The following is a 21,516-nucleotide window of genomic DNA, read 5'->3' on the forward strand; positions in this document are numbered from 1 at the left end:
AGGCTCTTGAGCAAACAACCACCATGATTAGCTCTTCTGCTTCGATTAGAGATATCCTCGGGTGGTTAAAGTCTTTCGATGGTCTCAATGATCCTCGTCACATTAGAATCATCCATCAATATGAACGGGGACTTGTCAAAGATATTGAATCGTGATTTCGTTTCTATGGAAAGTGTTGAAAATGGCAGATCCAAATGCCCTCTAATTCCCGATGCAAAAACCTGGTACTAGTAATTAATCATTAAAGAGGAACCGGCGCCCATACAATGGAGCAGTATAAACTCCTAGCGTAGTCGGTCCCGTTGAATATGCACAGAAGAACTGGCGGTAGTCTTTGTGGTGGATATGTACGAAAACTCTCAACTCCGTGATGCGACTAGCAAGTCTTGCCCTGGTTGACAGCTGGAAGTCTCATTGTTAGCCATGGCTTCTTCAATGTAGTTTTGAGCGTGGTGATCGACTTACCATTGGCGTAGACCGCATAGGTGTCTGCGTGGTTGAGGTTCTGGGCGCTCGTGAGAGTCTTCAGTGCAGTGTAGCCGTAGATGCCATAGTCCAATGTTCCCTTGACTTCGAGCAAGTGCGTCATCTCGTGCTAAACAATCACAGTGGTTAGCCCAAGCTCGACAATCCTTGAGATAAGTTTGTCACTTACCAGAGTGGTTGTCGACTGATCCTGGTTGTGGCAACCAGTGGTGAGCAGAGGAAGCGCAGTGAAGTACAAGGGGCAGTTGACCATGTACTTATAAGCCGGGACGGTGTAAGCCAAGACACCAGGCGAGCAAGACTTGTAGACGTCGCTGCAGTACTGCTTGGAGACGCCCTTGTTCCGGGTGCTGCACTCGGAAGCAACCTTGTTAAAGGTATCGACGATGATCTTCTTGCTAGCAGCGGTCGTCGACTTGAAGTACTCATTCAAGCGCTTGTCGTTCTTAGAGACGTAGTCGGCCGCGGCGCGCGCGAGCTTCTGGCAGCTGATGAGGGCGGCGGTGACGGTGTTGTTCTGGGTGCCCTTGCAGTCTGACTGGACAATTGTGCGCTTGATCATCTGCTTGTACGAGGTGCGGGTGAGGGCGGCCTTTGTGACGTTGACGTTGTTGATGTTGAGCGTGTTGCTGGCAATGCTGAAGATGCCTGCGATGGTGGTGGAGCCGGCTTGTGCGTAGGGGATGCCGCCGTTGACCATGACTTTGAAGGAGTCGGCGCTGCCTAGGTCGTGGAGCTCGGCGAAGTCGACTGCGGATGTGATTGTTTTGCCGGCCTTGATCGTTCTGAAGGAGGCGTCGGTGAGGAGGTTTTGGGGTGCCATGCGTAGGCGGACGCCTTCGAAGGGGAGGCGGTTGTTGTCTTTGTAGGATGACTTAGCATTGTGATGTTGAAAGTGATTTGAGAGAGAGCGGTACTTACCTCCATCGAAGACGGCGACTTTCTCAACGGCGGCTGTGTCCAAAACGGTGCCGGGAGTGAAGATCTTGATATCGTCCTCGCTATTATTCGTCACGGTGATAATGACTCCCGTGTTGCCGTTCTTGGTAATGTTGGCTGTGAGCGGAGTCGCGTCGGCCCTCTTGGCGAGCTCGATGGGAGAGGCGCTCACGAGGGAGGCCAGGATAGTGAGACCAGCGGAGAACTTCATCTTGACTTTGCGAAGGCGGAGAATGTCTCGGGTTGTCGGAGGTGAAGAGTTGAGGAGTTGAGAGAGGGCTGTTTGGAGTTGAGTGTGATGATCCAAAAACAAAAAGCCATGAGGTGGAAGGAATCCAGTTTGTCTTTATACAGAAGTGAACAGCTTCAAACGGATCTCACCGTTCAGCCCACGATGCCACTCGAGGGGACATGAAACCTGGGCTGGCTCCCTGATCCGGTTTAGGGAGCAGAGCGGCCGTGGGCTCAAGCCATGCGAAATCGCAGTCTGGGAGAGCTTGGAGGCTCCAAAGGATGGTCCGATGGCTAAGAAGAGTCCATGGGGCGGGAGGCGCTTCTGCCCATTGTCGGCGCCAAAGAATTGACAACACATCTTACTTGTGATCAACAGGAGAACCCTCACAAGGGGGGCGTATGTGTACGATACCTCCAAAGGAGTGTGAAATTGGAGAGCGGCTGCGTACTTCCACCAAGAGAATTTGCGCAGTGCCTAGAATCGGTAAAGGCGTAAGGCTCAAGTGGTCTAGCAGAGAAAACGACGGGTTCCAACTCGACGGGTCAGCCTGGGTGGTGTAAGCCACGAAGAGCAGATGCGGAAACTTCATTGAGAGAGGAGACGAGACATCAGGCGCCACTAGACGTGTGTCCTATGTCGTCCTCCGGCTTCTTTGGCTGTATGTAACGAATCGCACGTTGATTATGCCGGGAGACCTAACGATCATGCAGAGACCAACTCTTGCCGATCAACTAGTGATCAGCAAGTCTCCACGAGGACCACGAGTCTTCAACTGCCGTGGCCCCTTGGATGAAAGGTTTTCTTACAGATACAGTCCTACGGTCGGAGCGGACTCCATGGGGCTCTGTCAAGACCCAGCGGATCCACCGTCCGCAAACGTCATCCGGGATCGTGGGGATAAAGAGCCGTGCAAAGAGCCCGGGGAGCCGTAGCCTCTTCTGTATATGCTAACCGCACCGCGCCTTGCTGTATGTCTGCTAGAGACAAGCAGTGAGACATGTCACCAAAGCTTACCCTAGGTAGTTGCGAGACACGGGCTGGCTGACGAGTAAGACAGGGATTCTCCGTGCCCGGAGGGGCAGCTTGGGTTGGTTACTACCTAGTTGTATCAATCGAAGTGGTGTCCCGAGTTGCCGGCAAACCAAGTGAGACACGCTGTGATGGATTGGAGTCTAGAAACGGTCTTCACGTTGTTCTCGTTCGATATGACGTCGGTAGTAGAACGGAAACATCACCGAAGGGCCTCGACTCATGGACCGGTGGTCGCGCGGGCAACTACCGGTCGGAGTGGGTCTACCGAAACTGTGGGTCATCGGCGCCGGTGTCCGTGTCGTTGCTTACATGCAGCAATTTGGCGACCTTCCTTTTTCGTCCGTAGACCAGCGCGCGAAGTTTTCCTGCACCAAGCCTGAAGCTGAAGAATCACGTCTCCATCATGCCATTGTAGCGTCGTCTGAAGTCGTGCCGCCAGCTTAACCGATTCAGAGTTTAGGTAGGTAGTTTCCAAGGGGTGGGAGAGCAGGGGATGGCAAGGCGCATCTTTCTTCGATACCCTGCAGAGTGCGGGGTCTCCCGCCGTCCGACCGAATCTGTCATCTGGTTCATCGCAAGTAGGCAAGTTTAGTTGGCGATAGGGTAGCCTCCGTCGCGGATAGAAGCGCAAACCCGATCTGCCGGGTTCTCTAGATGGGAGCTTGGTCCACCACGAATCGCATTGCCGTCTACATCGGAACTCTCCCGTAGAACTTCAACTACGCCGCTGACACCATCGCAAGAAGGCCATGGTATCCGTAGCTTCAAGTCATGGACGGTGGCAAACGTGGTATTTGGTCCGTCCCAAAGGAACGGAACCAAACTCGCGTGGCTAAAGCCGCTGGGCATTCCCCGGCAGACGACTTCTCCTCCTATTTCAAGCTTAGTGCGCGCGTTCTCGCGACAACTCATTCCACTCACCCACGTTGCCTTTTTTTTCTTACCACACATTCAAACAACAAAAGGCATTCTCCAGCGGCACCGGTAGGCGGCCGCATTTGATCGATTTGACGTCACCCGGCATCTTCCACGCCACTTGCCCGCCTTAGGAAGCTGTTCCGCTTCAGGCACATCCCGCTGACCGCGTCCACTCGGCCTGCCTTCATAACCTCGTTTCTCAATCCCACATAACACAATTTCGAGAGCAAAAGAGCTTGCAAGGAACTCCCACGATACTCACTCACGCCCTCACCTACCGCCATCTTACCGCCGCCATATTCTACGCCATCTCCAACAAACCGCCAAGATCGATGAGCAACTACCAAGCCCGCTCGCTCTTTCGGCCCATCGTCCTCATCGTAGCCCTCATCTTCATCCTCTCGACCTGGAATCGCAGCGGTTCCTCCCGAGACACCATGGCGCAAGAGAACCAGCACGCCGGCGCGCTATCCAAGCTCGCCCTCCGCATCCGTCAGACGTCGACAACACCTCCCACCCTGACCTTCTCCGTGGAAAACAAGCACGACGACCCGCTGACCATCCTCCGCTGGAACACGCCCCTCGACCCCCTCGCCATCCAGGTCGGCCTCGTCTCCATCACGCCCGAGGGCAAGAGCGAACCGATCGAGGTGCACACTGTTCAGCTGCGCCGGGTCATGCCGCCGCGCCCGGAGGACCTCGTCACCCTCCAGCCCGGTGAGAGCAAGGACCAGGAGGTGGTCCTCAAGGAGCCCATCGTGGCGCTCGATACGCTCGGCAAGACGGCACGGGTGGCTGTCAAGGGCAAGTGGCAGGTTGTTTGGCCCGTGACGGCGGACAGGCTTAGCCAGGCGACGCTTGAGAAGTTGCAGTTTGGCGAAGGGGTCTTGACGGGTGAATTCGAGAGTGAGACGATCGATGTCACGATTGGTTAGGACGTGCGGGAAATTAGTCAAGTCACACACATATCGATATTTTCTTGTTTCCTCGTTATACCACCTATCAAACATGTTGCAAACCGTCGACTCACTTCTCATCCCCTTTTCCTCATCTAATCCAATATGGCATTCCATCATGACATAGTTCCAAGCATACGTCTGTTCGTCAACTCTAGGTAACCCGTCACGCGAGAACTTCTTCGCAAACGTCGAGAATAACGTGTCTCGAAAACGTGGCCTGGGCATGGTCTACGCGGGCCCTAGCCAACCAGCTGAATGTGACGACGAGGCAAATCACATTGTTCTGAAAGGGCCTCTGTAAGCATAGGAAACGTCGAGGTCAGGGTGTCTCAGACGAATTCGCCGTGTTCGGACTGGCTAACTCTAGCTCTTCTGGGATCGGTCCCCTGCTTACCTACCTACCTACCCCATCATCCTTCATGGCTGGGCTAATAGTTCCCGCGCCCATGTATCCCGCAGCCTTCACCTCTCGCCGGCTCTCAGTGACAGGATGTCGGCTTCAATCTAAGTCACATCGGCTGATGCCCGGGCGGACGGGAGGATAGTCTCAGATCACGGCCGACATACTAGGTATCCCGCTCCGATTACCGTGGATCGTGAACGACTACAGTCGAGTAGTCGACTCTAGCACCCTGTCAAGTTAACCCTACAAGGCGCCAAAGAACTACCGAATCTCTAGGGCCCGGAGAGACGTTGCCTCTTCGGAAAAAGCGGCCGACCTAAGAGTCGACGGTCTCGAGACTGGAAGCCCGCCGGCCCCAATGTCTCGGTGCTGTCATTGATCCCACCGCCCGCACCATCCGTCTGCCGCTCCCTTCTGTTGGTCTACGACTATCTCGCTCGACTACTACCAAATAACCATGGGTCTTCTCGCCACAGCGCTGTCAGAAAATGGACGGTCGAGACCCGGGCCCGCCTTGTGCGGGCCACGTTAGTCCCTCGTGAGAAAACGCCTTCTCCGAATGGCATCCTCTTTCTCTGCTGCCATGAGGGTTGTGAGCATGGCTTTCTTCGATTTCCGCATGCAGTTCGCATCTTTCTTCGTCCCCTCCAACACTGATGGAAAAACTCTGATGGTTCCATAGACTAGGGGAGTCGAATGTAGACCCGGACCCTCGAAAATTCGGAATCTACTCCGAACTGCCATTCATCTGACGGGCGTTTTTCTCTCTAGAGTAGGCCCGTTACTTTAAAAAACGATTTGCTGTCCCAAGACGTACTCACTTTCCGCATCCATCAAATATCTTCACGCGTCGCCCACGTTCACGGCGCTCCTCGAGCTAGGCACACGCAAAAGGACCACGAGTATCGTTGAGGACGGAAAAAAGTCTCCTCTTGAGGTCCACGCGGTACACGCCTACAACTGCCGTGACTGAGACACCATGCAGACCAGAGTCGAGAACCCAGATGACGAAGTCTCTGTTGACACTTGAGATGTTTGCTAGACTGAAAAGTAGCGGATCTAGTCACACAGAGTCCAGAACCCAGAGCCAGGTGACTCGTTGTTTTCGTCGAGATGATGGTTAGAAATCTACTGCAACTACCACTTCTTCACATTTCAAATCCATCAGGTATACGTCCGACCGAGCCCTAGTCTAGGTTGAACTTTTCTCTTTGCAGTATTCTTTACTAGTCTCATATCTTGTTATTATCACGGTCGCATCTATTAGAATCTGATGCCATGCCGTGTTACCCGTTCTAGTTGACGCCCGACAGCATCTAGCCTCAGAACTGCACCACCACGCTCGAACAATATCTCGATAGGCTTTTTGCAGACAGTTTTCGTAATGGAGGTCTCCCCTTCTCTCAGTATTAGTATCAACTGTCAGGTTTTCTGACGGGGACTCATTTCCACGAGAAGCTTTTCCCTGCTGAAGCAAGGATGCAGCTCCCCCCTTCCCATGACTTCCCATTCTTGCTTCCACATACCTGAAACTTGCAAGGAAAAAACTTGCTCGCCCACTTGCTTGATAAATCAAGACGAATAGTTACAAAAGCCTTCAGACGTGTGGATAATTTTACAAGATAAGTGAGTCTCGATCTCGACCAACATGGTAAGTGCTACCCGTTGAATCAACTCAGATATCGTCAGCACTGACTTATCTCGCAGAATTCGCAGAAAGAACCGTACTCCTCTCAAGTTCACAATGAATGACAAATGCTCTTTTGTGCACCCAGGTCTCGTCTGCCTTCTTGAGACTCAACATCACGGCAGCGGGTTTGTCAAATGGGTTGATGTAGGTTTGCATGTAGGCATTTTGCAGTTCCGCAGCGAATTTGCACGCACCGCAGTAGTTGAGGCCGGGGGAGGACTACAACAAGTCCCATCTTCGACACTGGACACTTAACCCATAGACAAGAACATCGTGATTACATGATACCTAAGAGTCAACTCTAGTCTGATTGAACTCTAGGTCTCAGACCGTCAGGTCCATAAAGTAGCGGGAGTCAAGTGACCACAAATGCCCGTTTATCATGTTCCATACCAAACAAAGCCTTGCTGCTGCAAAACATTCTCTACTCTAACATGGCACGAACTCACCCTACTAGGGACGGACCTATGTCGTCTCTTCAGGTTGATCAACATCGGCCGGGCTAGAGAATATTTTGCTGCCTTACATCGTGCCATGAGGAACCCTCTGCATCGATAACACTACCTCGGTTCCGAAGTATACTCCTGATGCCAGCACAAAGGCGAAAGGGTTCAAGCTGCCTTAAACAAAGCCAAAAAAGCCTTCGTAACTTGACTGATCACAACGACACATCATATTCGGTGCGTTCTACACTTCTCAGCCATGGCCCGGTGCCAATCCTAAGACAAACACCTAACACACGTTGCAATTGAAGCAAGACGTCAAGATAACAAACACCTACATACCACCGGCCTCATCCTTAAACGGCACTCCGGTCCCCTCTTTTCTTCCCCCTTTCGGATCCGCGCAACCCGGAGCGGTCGGTACGGCAGAAGCAATGTCATCTCGGTTAGCAGAACCCCATAAAACGTAGGCCTGGCCACTAACACCCAGTACCGCCGTTACCGCTACCACGTACCTTACTCCGTACCTGCTCACGGTCCATTATTCCCCCCCAAGCCACAAGAAGCACAAGCTCCTTCCCGCCTAGGACCCCCAGGTCTGTCTTTTTACCATCGGATGATCAATCATTGGCTCATCAGGGTTCGAGGGCGTTCCGGCGTCCGCAAGGTCGCGTGCGCACCCCGCATTCTCTCCACGATCAGGATGAATTGAATCTAACCTTGCGGATTCTTCAGCTGGCCATTTCCCAGATATATCATCACCTCGTAGGCAGACTCCCGTTACCTGGGGTTTGTGGGCAACGTCCGCTCATGGGTGAAGGATCACAGGCTGGTAATTTCTTCAGGTGCCTGGCAATGAAAGCAGCTGTCATATTCATCACACAGGAAATGGCTATCAGTCATGGCGGTGTGATTGGAATGCTCGGAAGCTATCATTCTATTGATCTCTCTCTCTCTCTCTCTCTCTCTCTCTCTCTCTCTCTCTCTCTCTCTCTCTCTCTCTCTCTCTCTTTCTCTCTCTCTTTGACTTCTGTGTCTATGGATCTATCCATTCGGTACTGGTATAAAAATGCTAACGCCTTGCCAGTTTTTTGCACTATAGCTTCTGTACCGTCTCCAGGTCTTCCTGGGCTTCCGCGCTCGACTCTACATTACCACGGCGTCCTCGAAAGATCGCACATTAACGAGACTTGACGGCCAGGCCCAGAGCCCAAAGAACTCGGCGGTACGAATTGCCGTAGTCCTACACTAGCACATGCAGAGAGGGTCATCGTGGACCGGCTCATGAGATGACACGACCCTTTTTCTTTTTCGTTCAGTCGCTCAACGCTGTGACTTAGTTCACCGCACCCTTGATAGGAGCAGTACCGATACCGTTGTGGTTGCGGAAGAACAAGACACCCTTGCCCTCACCCTGGGCCTCAGCACTAGGCTCAACCCACTGGCACATACGCGCAGACTTGTACAAGGCCTTGATGAAGCCAACCGGGCCATCCTTGACATCAGCACGGTAGTGCTTGCCCATGACAGGCTTGATGGCGTCGGAAGCCTCGTCGGCGTTGTAGAAGGGAATGGTGCTGATGTAGTGGTGAAGGACGTGGGTCTCGATGATACCGTGGAGGAGGTGGCGTCCGATGAAGCCCATCTCGCGATCGATAGTGGCAGCGGCGCCGCGAACGAAGTTCCACTCACCGGCGGTGTAGTGAGGAAGGGTAGGGTCGGTGTGCTGAAGGAAGGTAATGGCAACTTGAAAATTTGTCAGTTGGCAGTCAGGAGTCAAAGCGAGGCATTTTGCGCTTACCGAGCCAGTGGTTAACCCAGAGGTAGGGAATGAAGTACCAAACCAGGAGGTTGGACCAGCCGAACTTGTTACCGAGGAGGGTAAGGACGGTCATGGTGATGCCGACACCAATGTCAGACATGACAATGAGCTTGGCGTCCTTGGCCTCGAAGATCGGACTCTTGGGGTCGAAGTGATTGACACCACCGCCGGAACCGTTGTGCTTGCCCTTGCCGCGGCCCTCACGTTGGCGCTCGTGGAAGTCGTGGCCGGTGACGTTGGTCATGAGGTAGTTGGGCCAGCCAACGAGCTGCTGGGCGATGAGCATCAGGAGGGTGTAGATGGGAGTCTCCTCAGCCAGCTCGCCGACTTCGTGGGCCAAGCGGCCGGCGCGAGTGGCCTGCTGCTCGCGAGTGCGGGGCACGAAAACCATGTCACGCTCCATGTGGCCAGTGGCCTTGTGATGCTTGCTGTGGGAAATCTGCCAGCTGAAGTAGGGGACGAGGAGAGCCGAGTGAAGAACCCAGCCGGTGGCGTGGTTGATGGTCTTGGAGGGCGAAAAGGCTTGGTGACCGCACTCGTGGGCAATGACCCAAAGACCGGTACCGAAGAGACCCTGGAGGATGGTGTAGACGGCCCAGAGAACAACACGAGCAGCCTTGGAAGGCACGTACTCGGGGGTAGCGAAGTTGTGGAAGATCAAGAAGGTGGTGGTGAGGCAGAGGATATCGCGGGCGATGTAGGCGTATCCCTTGAGGGCAGAACGCTCGAAGCAGTGCTTGGGGATAGCGTTGTGGATGTCCTTGATGGTGAAGTCGGGAGGGGTGAACTCGTTGCCGTAGGTGTCGTACAGCTTGGTGTAGTTGGCCTTCTTTTGGAGGACGGCATCGTCAGAAGCCAAAGACGACAAGGACGTCGAGGAAGCAGAAGGACGGGGCGAGTCCACGGGCGAAGCCATGGCAGTCGAAGGAACCGAAGCGTCAGTCTCGACGGTGTTGCTGGTAACGGTGCGGCGGAGAACGGGGTTCTGGCCAGCCGGCGCAGACGAAGTGGTGGAAGCCATGGCGGCTGGTATTACTGTGCTGCTTCTAGGAAGAGGAGGAGGTTTGAGAGCAGCTTGGTGATGTTGCCTCGGTATTGGATGAATACACTCAGAGGAACGGTTGACAAGTTCCAATGGCCCTTGGGAGAAGAGAGAGGGATACCAATTGGGTCGCGGGGAGGGAACAAGAAACACAGGCGGGAAAAGGAGGAAGGGAGGGGAGTAATAAATGAAGCACTCTGGGAAAAACCTCAGGTCGGTATCGGGTCGTGGCGGAGGCGAAAAGACAAAATAGTTAGCAAACGATGGGTCGGGACGGGACCCGTTGTCAACTGTGTCTCTCCAGGGCCTTGGCTCGCTAGTACCGAGTAGTAACAAGTGGCCGGTCAGGTACCGTAACGGATGGAGCGTAAGGAGATCCCTGTGATCCCTGTGACTTTTCGGAGGAGTGGTGTGCAGGTATCTGTATATAAACTGAGGTGGACTAGGTATCTGCGTGCTTCTTGCTGCTTGGTACCTTACACCTCCAGTAATAGTGGTGGTGGCCGAATGTGTGCTGCGCTGTGTGCTGTGTGGTGTGCTGTCTGTCTGTCTGTCTCTGTCCCTCGGTTCCGTTTTTGTTGGGGACAAACTGGAGAGAGGAAGAGAGGCAGCTCCGTTGCTTGTGGCCTGCGGGGGTTTGCAGGGCACGGTGCAAGGGGAGAGAGAGCAGGACCAGGGACGGGAGGGACGAAATGCGTGGCAGGGGAGGGGAGGCAATGGGGCACCGGGGGTGTGAAAGCATGAAATGTGTCGTGTCAAGTCGTGCCGTGTGGTGGTCGGTTTCTATCCTTTCCAATTGCTGTTGGATTTTTCTGCTGGGCCTCGATGTTGATTGAGTTACCCACCAAAGGACGACGATGTGGAGGAGGAGGCAAGAAAGTCAAGTATCCGTACATTCTTAGGCGAGGTACAAGATTGTTGCACCAATTAACATGTGTTAAGAGGTATCTTTCCTCCCCACCTCCTTCTTTCCGTGGGCTGCTAATGCTGCTACCATGCAAGTACGGAGTACCTTCACTCACGTGCTCAGGTAAGGTAGCCTTTCCGAATCTCATAAGAGGCCGGACGGGAGGAAATACCGAAGCTGGAAGCTGCGCCTGGTCAAGCATCTAAACCAATTTCTTCCATCCTTCCTATACGGAGTATCCGTACCTTCCAGTTAGTTGAGGAAGGTATTGCAGGCTGGTCTATAAGGTAACTACCTTCGGAAGGCAAGAGGGGCATAGGTTTTCCAGACGGCGTTCAGACATTTAAACACGGGCTTTGGTCATGTCAAATGCCATTGAATACCTTATTGAGGTAATGTACTCCGTACCAAGGGTAGCTACACAGGTTGTACCTCGCCTTGCTCTGTACTTCCGTGAATGATCTGTGGTCTGGTGGCCTTTTCCTCGGCTGTTATTAATAACGGGAGATGCTTACCTCTCTGCAGGCAGCAGCAGCAACGACACTCACAAGCCAAAACCCGGCCTACCGTTTTCTGATGGATATGTCAATATGGTAGCTTTGGAGACACCAAAAATGAACGAGGAATTTGCGGCTTGCCCAGAACTTTTTGGAGAAGGCACACCTTTTTTTTCGCACCAGAGAGGGAAGGAAAAAGATCGGCTGAAAAAGATTTTGTGGGACGAAGTCGGCGGTCTAAGGGTCTTGGTTTGGTACGTACCTGGGTCTAGTGTAAGGCGAAAAGGAAGGAATGGAAGTTGAGAAGTTGGGAATGCATCAGCCGTGTTTTGTTGTACATCTACATCTACCAAGATCGCTTCTCCCCCACGTTGAGCCCTAACTTTGGCAGAACTTCTTGTAGCAGTAACCTTTCCACCCAACCTACGCAGTCCACCTGCATCAGACGCAGCTTGCAGTGAGGTACCTGAAGCAAATGCCACTTCGTCTGCCTTTCACTGACCGTTCCTCGCTGGCGCTGCAATGCTGCATTTACCGCACAGACTCGAGGCAAGGCAAGCTGCAACTTGGGTCTTGACCGTGCTGAATTTCGCCCTTATTCCCTCCTGACTTGACGCTTAGGTCGACATGAGCCTGTAGCAATTGGGGCGGCATTTCGACGTATTCTATCCGCTATCGACACGCGACGGTATTTGCATCAGTCTGGATCCTCTCGACGTCTCCGTCGTTGCCACTGTTTGCATCTGGGTCATGTTCCAGCTCTACCCCTACTGGGAGGCAAATTCATGCCTGGCAGGGCAACACATGGACCGCTCCATTGCAACGCGAGATAGGCAAGACAGGTACGCTGTCTCTTTGCCCTCTGGAGCTCTTGTCAGGTACTCGTACCTTTCGGCACCGACATACCTCGACGGGGTTAGGAGTACCGATACTTCTCTCCACCTAGAACCGTCTCTCTTCGCTCCATGCCTCGCGGCTTGCCTCCTCACCACCGCCTGGCTCATGCTAATGCACCCTTACCTTACCTGTGGTCCACTCTGGCCATGCTCCAACCTCACCGCCCTTCGAGCCAGTCTGCTGGACTCTAGAGCTCGAGAGCCAGGTCAGAGCCAGACTCCGGCAATGCCAATATGGTTGATCATCAACATCAGCAGCAAAATACCAGGTCCATCAGTCGGTCCCGAATGGCCTCGATAGCTTGACATAGGACACGAAACCGTACCTAATCTCCGTTTCCATCGGAGGCCAGAGTTGGACATATCTTGCGCAAGACAGCCTATGCTGTCACTGCTGTGGTACCAGTCGTGCCGGTCCTTCAGACCTACGGCCCACGGGCTGGCAGTATTCAAGACACCACCATGTAAGTCGAAGCTGATTTGCCGCCCGAGCTGCACCAGGCGTCCTGCCGCTCCCGTTGTGCCTCCCGCGGTCATACTTGTGCTCTCTGACGTCTTGTCTCGTAGCAAACATGCAACACGCAGACCAGCGATTGGCCTCGTTCTTGAAGGTGGTGCAGCCACCGCCCGCCAGTCACTCCCCCAGATGTCGAGCCTACGCCTACGGATACGTCTGGCACAAACCGGCGTTCGTCCGTGCATGTGAAGATGACGCTTGTTCGGGGCGAGATTCAGATCGGAAAATCCTCCAGTCGTAGACGGTGGTGTGGCAGCGTAGCCAATATCGAGTCAGATCAACGACCGCCCCAAACCCTGCACCACTCGACCAGCAATTCCTGTCCGTTTCGATCTCACCACATGCCCGGAAACCGTACCACAGGACGGAGTACTCTCTCTGAACGTTGTTGTGCGTTGGGAGCTCAGTACATCTTTCCGCCGACTTACCCCGACAGCTTCGCGATCAGGAGATTTTACTTCATTGTGGGATGTCTCTGGGGTGAGTCTCGATATAAGTACACGGCGGAGAATGCTATTGCGCCGCAGTAGACCAGGGCCAACATGTTGGACTTTCAAATGTTGACAGGATTCAGGAATCATTGGGGATACGATCGACAAGGTGCCCGCCATCCTCAGCTTTCAGGGACGGCAGTACGTACCCAGGTTCCCCACGCTTCTCGGTGGGATGACAGGGATGGTCGAAATGTACGTACCTCTCTGCAGGCCAGGAAGCGGTTCTCTTTTTGTTCCATTCTTTCAACCCCACGAACGAAGCAGCGGAAAGCAGAACAGACTGAGAAGACGCGACAGACTGGAGCCTCACGATTGGCCAGCAACGTCCTCAGCCTGAACCAGCCAATCGGGAGTAGAGCAAGTTGCTGACGCGGGTAACCAATCAAGGGCCCGCAGCTGGGGAAGGGGGTTGAATCTTGAATTGACGCCCTCGCTTTCGTCGACGACGTGCCAGAAAATGCCAAAGAAGCGCTCTCGCCCGCTAGCAACTTTTCTGAATCGCATCGCATGGCATCCAATTTCCACCCCAGATTTGCAATGCAATACCTAGGGGAGACCGAATAATGACACTACGGCAATTCTCGACCGGACTCGACTCGACTTGCCTCGGGCAAACCCGCGAGACAGAGGATGAAACGATCCAGGATCGAGTCGCTCGACTCCCATCCTCCAGAGCCTCCACAGCTCACTGCTTGAACAGGACGCAGAGACCCTGAAACAAGGTGGGAAAGCCGTTTTCTGGAAGCATCATGGCATTCCAGGGTCCGGTTTTTGCCTGCTTCGCTTCTGTAGCGTTGTGAAGATCAGTTGTTGCTCTCCTTTCCCCCCCCTCAATTACTCTCTTAGTTTTATTTTTATTTGCTGCCCTTGAGATTTTCTGTTGGGGTTCAAATTTGTTGAGATGGTTGCAGTCCAGGGCAGGGCCTTGTCGCGATGGCAGAGCTTCATTGGTACGTACTGACAGAACCCCACTCAGATGGATGAATCCCCGGTCTTTGCTCTTGCACTTTGCTCTTGCAAGCCGTGACTTCCTGCTCTCTCCAGGGATACGTACCTCGGGAAGTTCAGCACACACCAGTCTTCTTTCACTCTTGAGCCTTGAATCTTCACCAAGCTACGAATGCTTGACTAGGCACAGATGGATACCTTGCGGCGGAAGCACTCGTCAATGCCGGCCATTGTGATGGTCTGTGGACTGGGAAACAAAGCTCCATCGACTTCTCAGAATCCCGATTATCGTGGAGACCTTCCATTGATACACACAGTTCCACCCAAACGCTGAGACCATCGAGATCCCCAAGGACCAATCCCCAACATACTCAATTACACGGGGGACAAGGATCGGAGCAAGCTGACAAGCTGCTTGTCGGTAAGGCGTCTGTCTGCTGCTTAGAACCAATTTTCAATTATCACATGGTAATTGTTCGATTTTGATCCTGCTCCATCTCCCCTGCCTGTAATGATATCCGTTCTGGCAGCGAACCAGAGGGCGCCAGGGGCAAAAGTGTGCCTCCGAGATTCATCATCCAGAGGCCACAGCCAACGGCTACTTACACGACGCCTCTGCAGTCTGCACTGCTCATCATGACACTCGTGCAAGTCGGGTCCACCATCGTCTACGGAGTACTGTCGTGGACTTGTGGTGTGGTGCCGCCCGCTACTCATCCCTAACGAGCCCGAGGCCAGGCTCTTTTCCACGGACCACAGGACCGACTCCCCTTCACATGTGATTTGCTTCCCTCCAAAGGATAGCAACACGAGGCGGCAGTGACCACTGACAGGCGCCACAACCTGCTCTAAAGGTCACGACATTGCTGGTCATTGCTGGTCATTGCTGGTCACCCCTTGCTAGCACTTACATCCGTTAGCTTCGCAGAGGGAATCAGGGAACGATGGCATTGGCACTCTGCTGATACCTCCCCGTCTCGGCAAAGTGTCCTGTGACTTAACGCACCAAGCACGAGTCGGGGCCGGACATCGCTTGTCTGGCAATGTCACTGTCAGTAACTGGCTAGACGCGGAGCATTCCCTTCGTCCCGTCTGGTCTCGAAGGGCTAATGCTGAAGCAGGTTTATTTGCCCTAGCCTTTTTGGAGGAAATCCAGGGTTGTGTGTGTCCGTATCTGCTCCGCATCGTCTCGTCGGGGAAGAAGAGGAAGGGATTCGTAGTAGCACCAATCACCGGTAGCAGGTGAAAGATTTGGCTTATTGCGGTTATAGATGACCATGTCTCGTAGGGCTTTCAGCTGACGACACCTTTGTCTCGGTTACCCCAGGACCAGTCCGGATGACAGACGGCTCTAGCTCCGGCATGTCACTCGAAGAGAATTGGAAGAGAGTTTACGATTTGCGAGTGTGGTAAGACATCCGCAATAGCCACAGCCTCGCACATACTAGGTACTGTGCCTACCGCCTTAGATCCCATCTTCCACTGGAAGCAATCGAATCGTTGAAACCGGTAGGAAAGTCGCGGTGAATCAATCTCGTGAGAGATTGCCACCGCCGAAACCCAACCCCCCCACCCCAAGTCTCAGCCCAGGTCCACGCCTCCTATTCACCGCCTTAGTCCTCCTGAGACCTGGAACAGCGCTTTGCTGACCGCCAATCACACGATACATGAATTCCATTTCTCACCCAGAACAACTCCCTGCTGCATAGCAGACAAGCCGTCTTTAACACATATTATCGTGCATATTCTTATCAAGAACGCTCGCCGTCCAGGCCCTTGTGACAGACGGCAGAATGATACCCGGCATGGGCTCAATGTCACGGTTTCCGGTTGGCTGCCTTGCCTCTCGAGAGAACTGCAGATCGCATCAAAGACATGTGAAAGTACACTTGCACTTCCCAAGAAGCCTGGGTATCATGTCTCTGATGTCACTTGTGCCCCTTGACATGCCGCCGGCCTCAACAGCTTCATCGTGGAAGGCTGCAATACGCTATATAGTACCCGGCTTTTTCCGGAGGTAGAATTACAAGTCCCTCTGAAAGAGAAGAATCCAGCATAGGTCCGAAGTGTGACCTGTAGCTTACCTGTCACCGTCTGCAATGCTTCACCGGTACACCTACCTATCAGCAGTGTCGGGTTTGCGCCTCCTGTCATACAACGCCAGCCACATCCGTCGCGGCTGAGACAACCCAACAATCCGACCCCGCGTCTCACAAACGCCATCTCCGAACCACAGAGGAGAGCCTGACAGCGAGTGTAGGTATTTAGGATTTCTCCAGGTGTTGTCACAGGCTGCTTCTTGTGCTGGGTCAGTCGGAGGGGTTGCTCAGCTGTGACCCCCGCATCACTGCCGGCGCTGGGAGGAAACGAGGAGCTGGATGTGCAGCATGAGAGAGTCTGCTCTACAGTAGGCAGGTAGAAAGCTGTTGAGTAGAAGCCAACATGAAACAGAGCTGGTGCGGCAGACGATAGGCATCACCTGTTCGTCGTGGTATTTTGAAGTCAAAGCCAATGTCACTATACCCTCGCAAGATGGATTCTAAACTCTCCACCTCGGAATCATGTAACACGCGCATCTACAACCTGGTATGAGAAAGATGCTCCGGTAAGGCATATTACATCGCTCTTATTGTGATTTACTTTACGTTTGCTAAAGACGGGTATCACGATCACGAGCTTTTGAACCCTCTTAGTTCGTTTCCTCGTGCCTATATCCTCGCTTCACGACGTTCCACTTTCAGGCAGCTAGTACGTGAGGTTGAACTTGAGACTCAAATCATGACAAGCCTTACGATTTGATGTCTCTATATCAGTCGTCTGGTTGCTTGTTCATCTACAGCCTTTACAAGGCTGTTGGTGAGCATAGGTACGTGTCCGAGGAAATCGTCACGCAAGCCAAGAACGAGACGAAGTTGGATTCGCCATAGACGCTGAAGTTGAGACTCGGCCCTCCTCAATGATTCTCATCACACGCCTACTCTGCTGTTGGCGGTAGTACTGCATACGATCAGGAACGGTTGCCTTCGATTCCTTCATATCCATGCCAGCCTCCTCATCTTCGTCTGAGGTGCTGGCATCGCCTGATTCAATGTAGTCTTTCCCTTTCCAGTATCGTCTCCCGTCAAGAAACTCTTCGTCGTATATATCAATCTCCCTGCCTATGAGATTGAAATGTTGCAGAGCTGCTTGGAGTTCTCGCTCTCTTTTCTCCAAAGGGCCGATGTTGGCATCAGCTTGACGCGTTTTGACTCTGCCGTGACCCGCCTGGTAGGGGAGGCCCATGGGCATGCTGAGCTCTTCTTCCTCCTCCTTAATAATTGAAACACCACCTATTTCCAAAATCCTCCGTTGTTCTTCTGGCATCCATGAACCATGAGAGATAATCCATGCATTGAACTGTGGAGTATTTGGTTGTAGGAGATAGTCATAAGAGAGCTTCAGGTCCTCCCGTATCGGTCGATAATGATCCAACCAATGGCGTGAAACGTATCTCAGGAATGCCCGAGGAGGGTCCTTGCGACAGTCTTTGCGACAGTCTTTGAGGTAAACGTTCGCTTCTTGTTTGGTCAAGGCAGCCTTCTTGAATGCCTTTGCTGACCGGAACAGGTCGAGGTAATCGGCACAGATCTGAAGCATGTATAGGTTTGCATCCGCCAGACTGATTGAATGTTGCCACTGCGAAACAAGTGTCGAGCTTCCTGATTCCTGCCTGTCTCGATGTGTGGGTAAAGAGTACTTTTTGCCTTGAGAAATCGCTCCGAAACCGAGCTCCCTGCGTTGATGCAATAGAAATTGGCGGGCTGTCTGATGAACTAGATAGATTTTGCCCTTGCGGATCCTAACTAAATGCCCACATACTTGGCGTATATGATTTATGAACGGCCTGTGCATGTGATGTTGCAGCTCTTACAAGTTCGACACTGTTCGCGTCTGGACTTCTGGCTGTCGACTGAGTCTATCATGGTTCGCCCCGGGCCGGAGCGAAATGGCCCTCATAGCTCTTCTTTCGTTGTTCTCTAGCTTCTGCATCATATTTGTCGAGGTCGTTATTCTTCCGGACCTAGCAATGACTCTCCGTTTTGTCTTCTTTTTCACTTGTCAAAGCGCGGGTGGCGAGGATATCGGTGATAATCCTGTCGTGGCCTCGGTAATTTCGGACTTATGGACGGTCTTGAGCTCTGGAAACTTCCTTCCGTTGACCGAGCTCATGGAGAGATATCGATTCTAAATGGGCCATGACTCTTTCCGACTCTTTGGTATCTTGTTGTTGGTGGTAGTCTTGATTAACTTCCACAGCTCCGCATAACTCTTCCACAGTCAATGGGCGAACAGCGGAAAGAATAAGCAGTAAAACCTTCCTGGACTTCAAAGGTGATGCTCGACCAGACAAGAGTTTCTCGTAGACGTCTTCGAGCTTGGTGGTGGCCAAGATGGCTTCAATCTGGCCCATTGAAATTCCGTCAACCTCCGCTCCTTTCACGATATTCATGACCAAAGACACCCAAAGGAAAGTGCAATCGGCACTGCTGATAAGCCGTTTCTCAATTCGATGCAGAATTTCGGTGGATATTTCTGACTGTCGGCCAAGATCTGAAATTCTTGATGCGACGAATTGAGCGATATCCTTTGCAACGGAGGCACTCTCCTCCTCGGCACTGAGCCTGAAATTGACACACCCTTCGCTGGACTGTGCGCCAGCATCGTGGCTACCGATGCTCGGCCGGAGTCCAAACCTCCGTTCGATAGAATTGAGGTGCCGGCTTAGGAGAATGATCTTACAGGCTGGCCTTGCTTTGTTGGGTATCGTTTTGCGAGACTGAACAAAGTCCGCCAGAGCCTTGATGAGCTCTTCCAATGACTTGTCTTCGCACTCATCCAGACCGTCCAGCACGTCCTTTGTTTGGGGATCTTCCATCATTGCTAGGAGAATGCACCATAGTGTGGAAAAGCGATTGAAACTGTTCTTTGGCATGTTAGAGTATTTGGCCATGGCGTGGTGCATTAATCGACGTTGATTGGAGAATAGCTGGTGAAGGATCGCTGAAACAGCAGATGGTGCGTTGTCCTGGTGTTCTAGTCCTTCCTTGAAGAAGAAATAGCAGACATGAGTATGAAGGTGTGCCCTAGAGGTCCGTTCTCGAAAAAAGTTGACAAGATACTTCGCCAATACCGACTTCCCACAGCCAGCATCAGCTGTGATCCATAGAAGACCCGAGCCTGGAAGTGAGTCCCATCGATTCCATTGCGTATGTGATGTGAACCACTCGCAAGTCTTGGAAATCGGGTTGTCGATTTGGTCAAGATGGTATTCATAGGCTGAGTTGAGTTCCCTTAGGCATGCCATCGCTAGCGGATCGAGCACTTAAGTTCAATTAATCGATGTGTTAGTGATCAGTTAATGGCAATTGCCTTGACAAAAACTCACGAACATCAGTGCCAGATGCTAACTCCCCCGCCTCCTCGCGAATAGCTTGAGAAGCAAGCTTGTATCGCGAGTCTTCTGGTGACGGAAACTTGCAGATGTCGGAGTGATTGGCGTTCGAGGAAATGGACAGCTCTTTAGGCCAATTCAACTTGGCCGATTCCTTCTCGACGACCTGAAGTTCTATTGTCAGTTTCCACACATGATCCTGATGCCTGGCAGACTACGCTACCTGGCAGTTCAAACCCTTCATCCGCTTAGTCTCATAGAAGCTTCTAACTTCAAAGTCTTCCCCACGAGCTGCGAACGATTCTGTTATGCGTCTCAAGAACTTCGAATCGACTTTCAGACTGCTCGATAGTTTGCTATTGCTCGAGTATCCAAGTGTACTAGCTTTGACAACGAGCGTGCCGATTTCGTCCCAAGTAGCTAGGCTCGAGCCGCGATGTGGGGTGCCGAGGAAAACCACACCGTGAATATGGTCCAAGATACACGAGTAGTGGCGGTCTTGCTCATGAGCCATGATTACGGCCTGATTCCGTCAGCAGGAAGTTTCGCATGGTTTCGAAAAGCAGCAGCATCTTGCGGACGGAAGGTTGCAGAGGAGGTCTGAAAAGAAGGCAGGGCAGAAACAAGAATCACTGCACGTACCTGTTTGAAGACCAGACCCCCGAGACTATGGCAAATGAAGACTATGCGGCGCTGTCTCTCTTCTTCGCTTATTCGCTGTGACTTTAGTGCGTAAAGTAGTTCGGAGGCAAAGTCCGGTATATCTGATTCGGATCGACTGAAGTAGGTCTTGGAATTATAACCAAATGTCAATACTCGTGCCGTGGGCATGTCTTTCGGCAGGCATGAAAAGTCGCTCAGTCACTGCAATCCTGTTTGGGAGTCCGTCCATGTCTCTTCGCGATGGCCGTTGAGCCCGTGAATGGCCACAATGTCCACGCAGCCTGACTTGTCCGCCGGCTGAGGGACGAGGATTTTGATGCCGTGAGGAGATGCGTCCGACTTCTTTGTGGCGGTATGTGCAATGCGTCTACCCGGATCTCGTGCAGAGTCGGTCTCTCGCCTCGGTGGCGCGTTTACGTTGCCTCGAGAATCGTCCTCTGTCGTTCTCGCAGTGTCCTCGGGTTGTGGACTATTGTTTTGAAGGTCGGTGCCAGCATCTGGACGACTGTCGTGGTTTCCTGAAGAAGGTTTGTCAAGTTTGAGAAATGCCGATACCCGCGTTCTGAAGCCCGTAACCAGGAAATCAGCAAAAATAGATGATGTTGTGTGACACTAGAAGAGCCTCGTTCTGGGGGGAATGAAGAATTTGTGACCAGGCTGAGGTTCGGCCACAAGAAGAAACCAACAAACTGCCAGCTTAGGGTGTCTTTGCACCACCCAAGCACCAAGATACTACGGTGCAGGAGCGAAGGTAACACCCCTATTGCACAATTAAACCCATGCCGTCAAGAGCCTGCCAGAAATTTTGCCTGCTGCGATTGCCTGAATACTGGGTGCCCATGAGGCGAGGAGGATGAGGAGGAGGAGCCAAGCAAGTTCAAGGCAGGCTGGACAGGCGCGTATCCTGTCGTTTCTGTCTGCATAAGGTAGGCGGCAAGCCTAACCATCCAATCAGAGCCTCCATACACACTCACATTTGGACAGGGTTTAATAGCTGACACCAGCGAATGAGGTCAGTGGTGTATCTCAGCGTGAGCACATGGAAGACGGATGAGTCCAAGGTCCATGAGCCTCAAGATGGTTCCAGCTTCGAGGCAAACTCACACTATGGCAGTCGCGCATCAATGATTAGGCTACACGCTATCGTGACTTATACACAGTACTTATAGTCAACTGAAGTAAATACGAGAGCTG

General features: G+C 52.7%; 6 protein-coding genes across 6 annotated transcripts; 2 read left to right on the forward strand and 4 right to left on the reverse strand.

Moving 5' to 3' along the window:
- Positions 1 to 376: 376 nt before the first annotated feature.
- On the reverse strand, positions 377 to 1,636 carry BDP81DRAFT_448612 (deuterolysin metalloprotease; the record flags this gene model as incomplete). Its single annotated transcript, XM_060592318.1, has 4 exons — positions 377 to 402; positions 466 to 595; positions 656 to 1,347; positions 1,408 to 1,636. 4 exons carry the CDS (start codon positions 1,634 to 1,636, stop codon positions 377 to 379), a joined length of 1,077 nt encoding a protein of 358 aa, XP_060446066.1.
- A 2,411-nt stretch (positions 1,637 to 4,047) lies between these two features.
- BDP81DRAFT_317400 (uncharacterized protein) lies at positions 4,048 to 4,545 on the forward strand (the record flags this gene model as incomplete). Its single annotated transcript, XM_060584256.1, has 1 exon — positions 4,048 to 4,545. One exon carries the CDS (start codon positions 4,048 to 4,050, stop codon positions 4,543 to 4,545), a length of 498 nt encoding a protein of 165 aa, XP_060446067.1.
- Positions 4,546 to 8,441: 3,896 nt separating this feature from the next.
- On the reverse strand, positions 8,442 to 9,948 carry BDP81DRAFT_448614 (fatty acid desaturase; the record flags this gene model as incomplete). The annotated part of the gene is made up of 2 exons (XM_060592319.1): positions 8,442 to 8,851; positions 8,907 to 9,948. The coding sequence occupies 2 exons, from the start codon at positions 9,946 to 9,948 to the stop codon at positions 8,442 to 8,444; spliced, it is 1,452 nt and encodes a 483-aa protein (XP_060446068.1).
- Positions 9,949 to 10,139: 191 nt separating this feature from the next.
- On the forward strand, positions 10,140 to 10,893 carry BDP81DRAFT_209907 (uncharacterized protein). The gene has a single exon (XM_060582650.1). It carries the CDS (start codon positions 10,330 to 10,332, stop codon positions 10,711 to 10,713), a length of 384 nt encoding a protein of 127 aa, XP_060446069.1. The 5' UTR covers positions 10,140 to 10,329; the 3' UTR covers positions 10,714 to 10,893.
- A 1,504-nt stretch (positions 10,894 to 12,397) lies between these two features.
- BDP81DRAFT_209967 (uncharacterized protein) lies at positions 12,398 to 13,185 on the reverse strand. Its single transcript, XM_060582651.1, has one exon. It carries the CDS (start codon positions 12,969 to 12,971, stop codon positions 12,477 to 12,479), a length of 495 nt encoding a protein of 164 aa, XP_060446070.1. The 5' UTR covers positions 12,972 to 13,185; the 3' UTR covers positions 12,398 to 12,476.
- A 3,929-nt stretch (positions 13,186 to 17,114) lies between these two features.
- BDP81DRAFT_317718 (uncharacterized protein) lies at positions 17,115 to 20,490 on the reverse strand (the record flags this gene model as incomplete). Its single annotated transcript, XM_060584282.1, is given in 6 exon segments — positions 17,115 to 18,131; positions 18,150 to 18,298; positions 18,396 to 19,589; positions 19,654 to 19,825; positions 19,883 to 20,182; positions 20,302 to 20,490. The coding sequence occupies 6 exon segments, from the start codon at positions 20,488 to 20,490 to the stop codon at positions 17,115 to 17,117; spliced, it is 3,021 nt and encodes a 1,006-aa protein (XP_060446071.1).
- Between the last annotated feature and the right edge of the window lie 1,026 nt (positions 20,491 to 21,516).

Source organism: Colletotrichum phormii (assembly GCF_030913505.1).
Source record: "Colletotrichum phormii strain CBS 102054 chromosome Unknown BDP81scaffold_8, whole genome shotgun sequence".
Lineage (NCBI taxonomy): Eukaryota > Fungi > Ascomycota > Sordariomycetes > Glomerellales > Glomerellaceae > Colletotrichum > Colletotrichum phormii.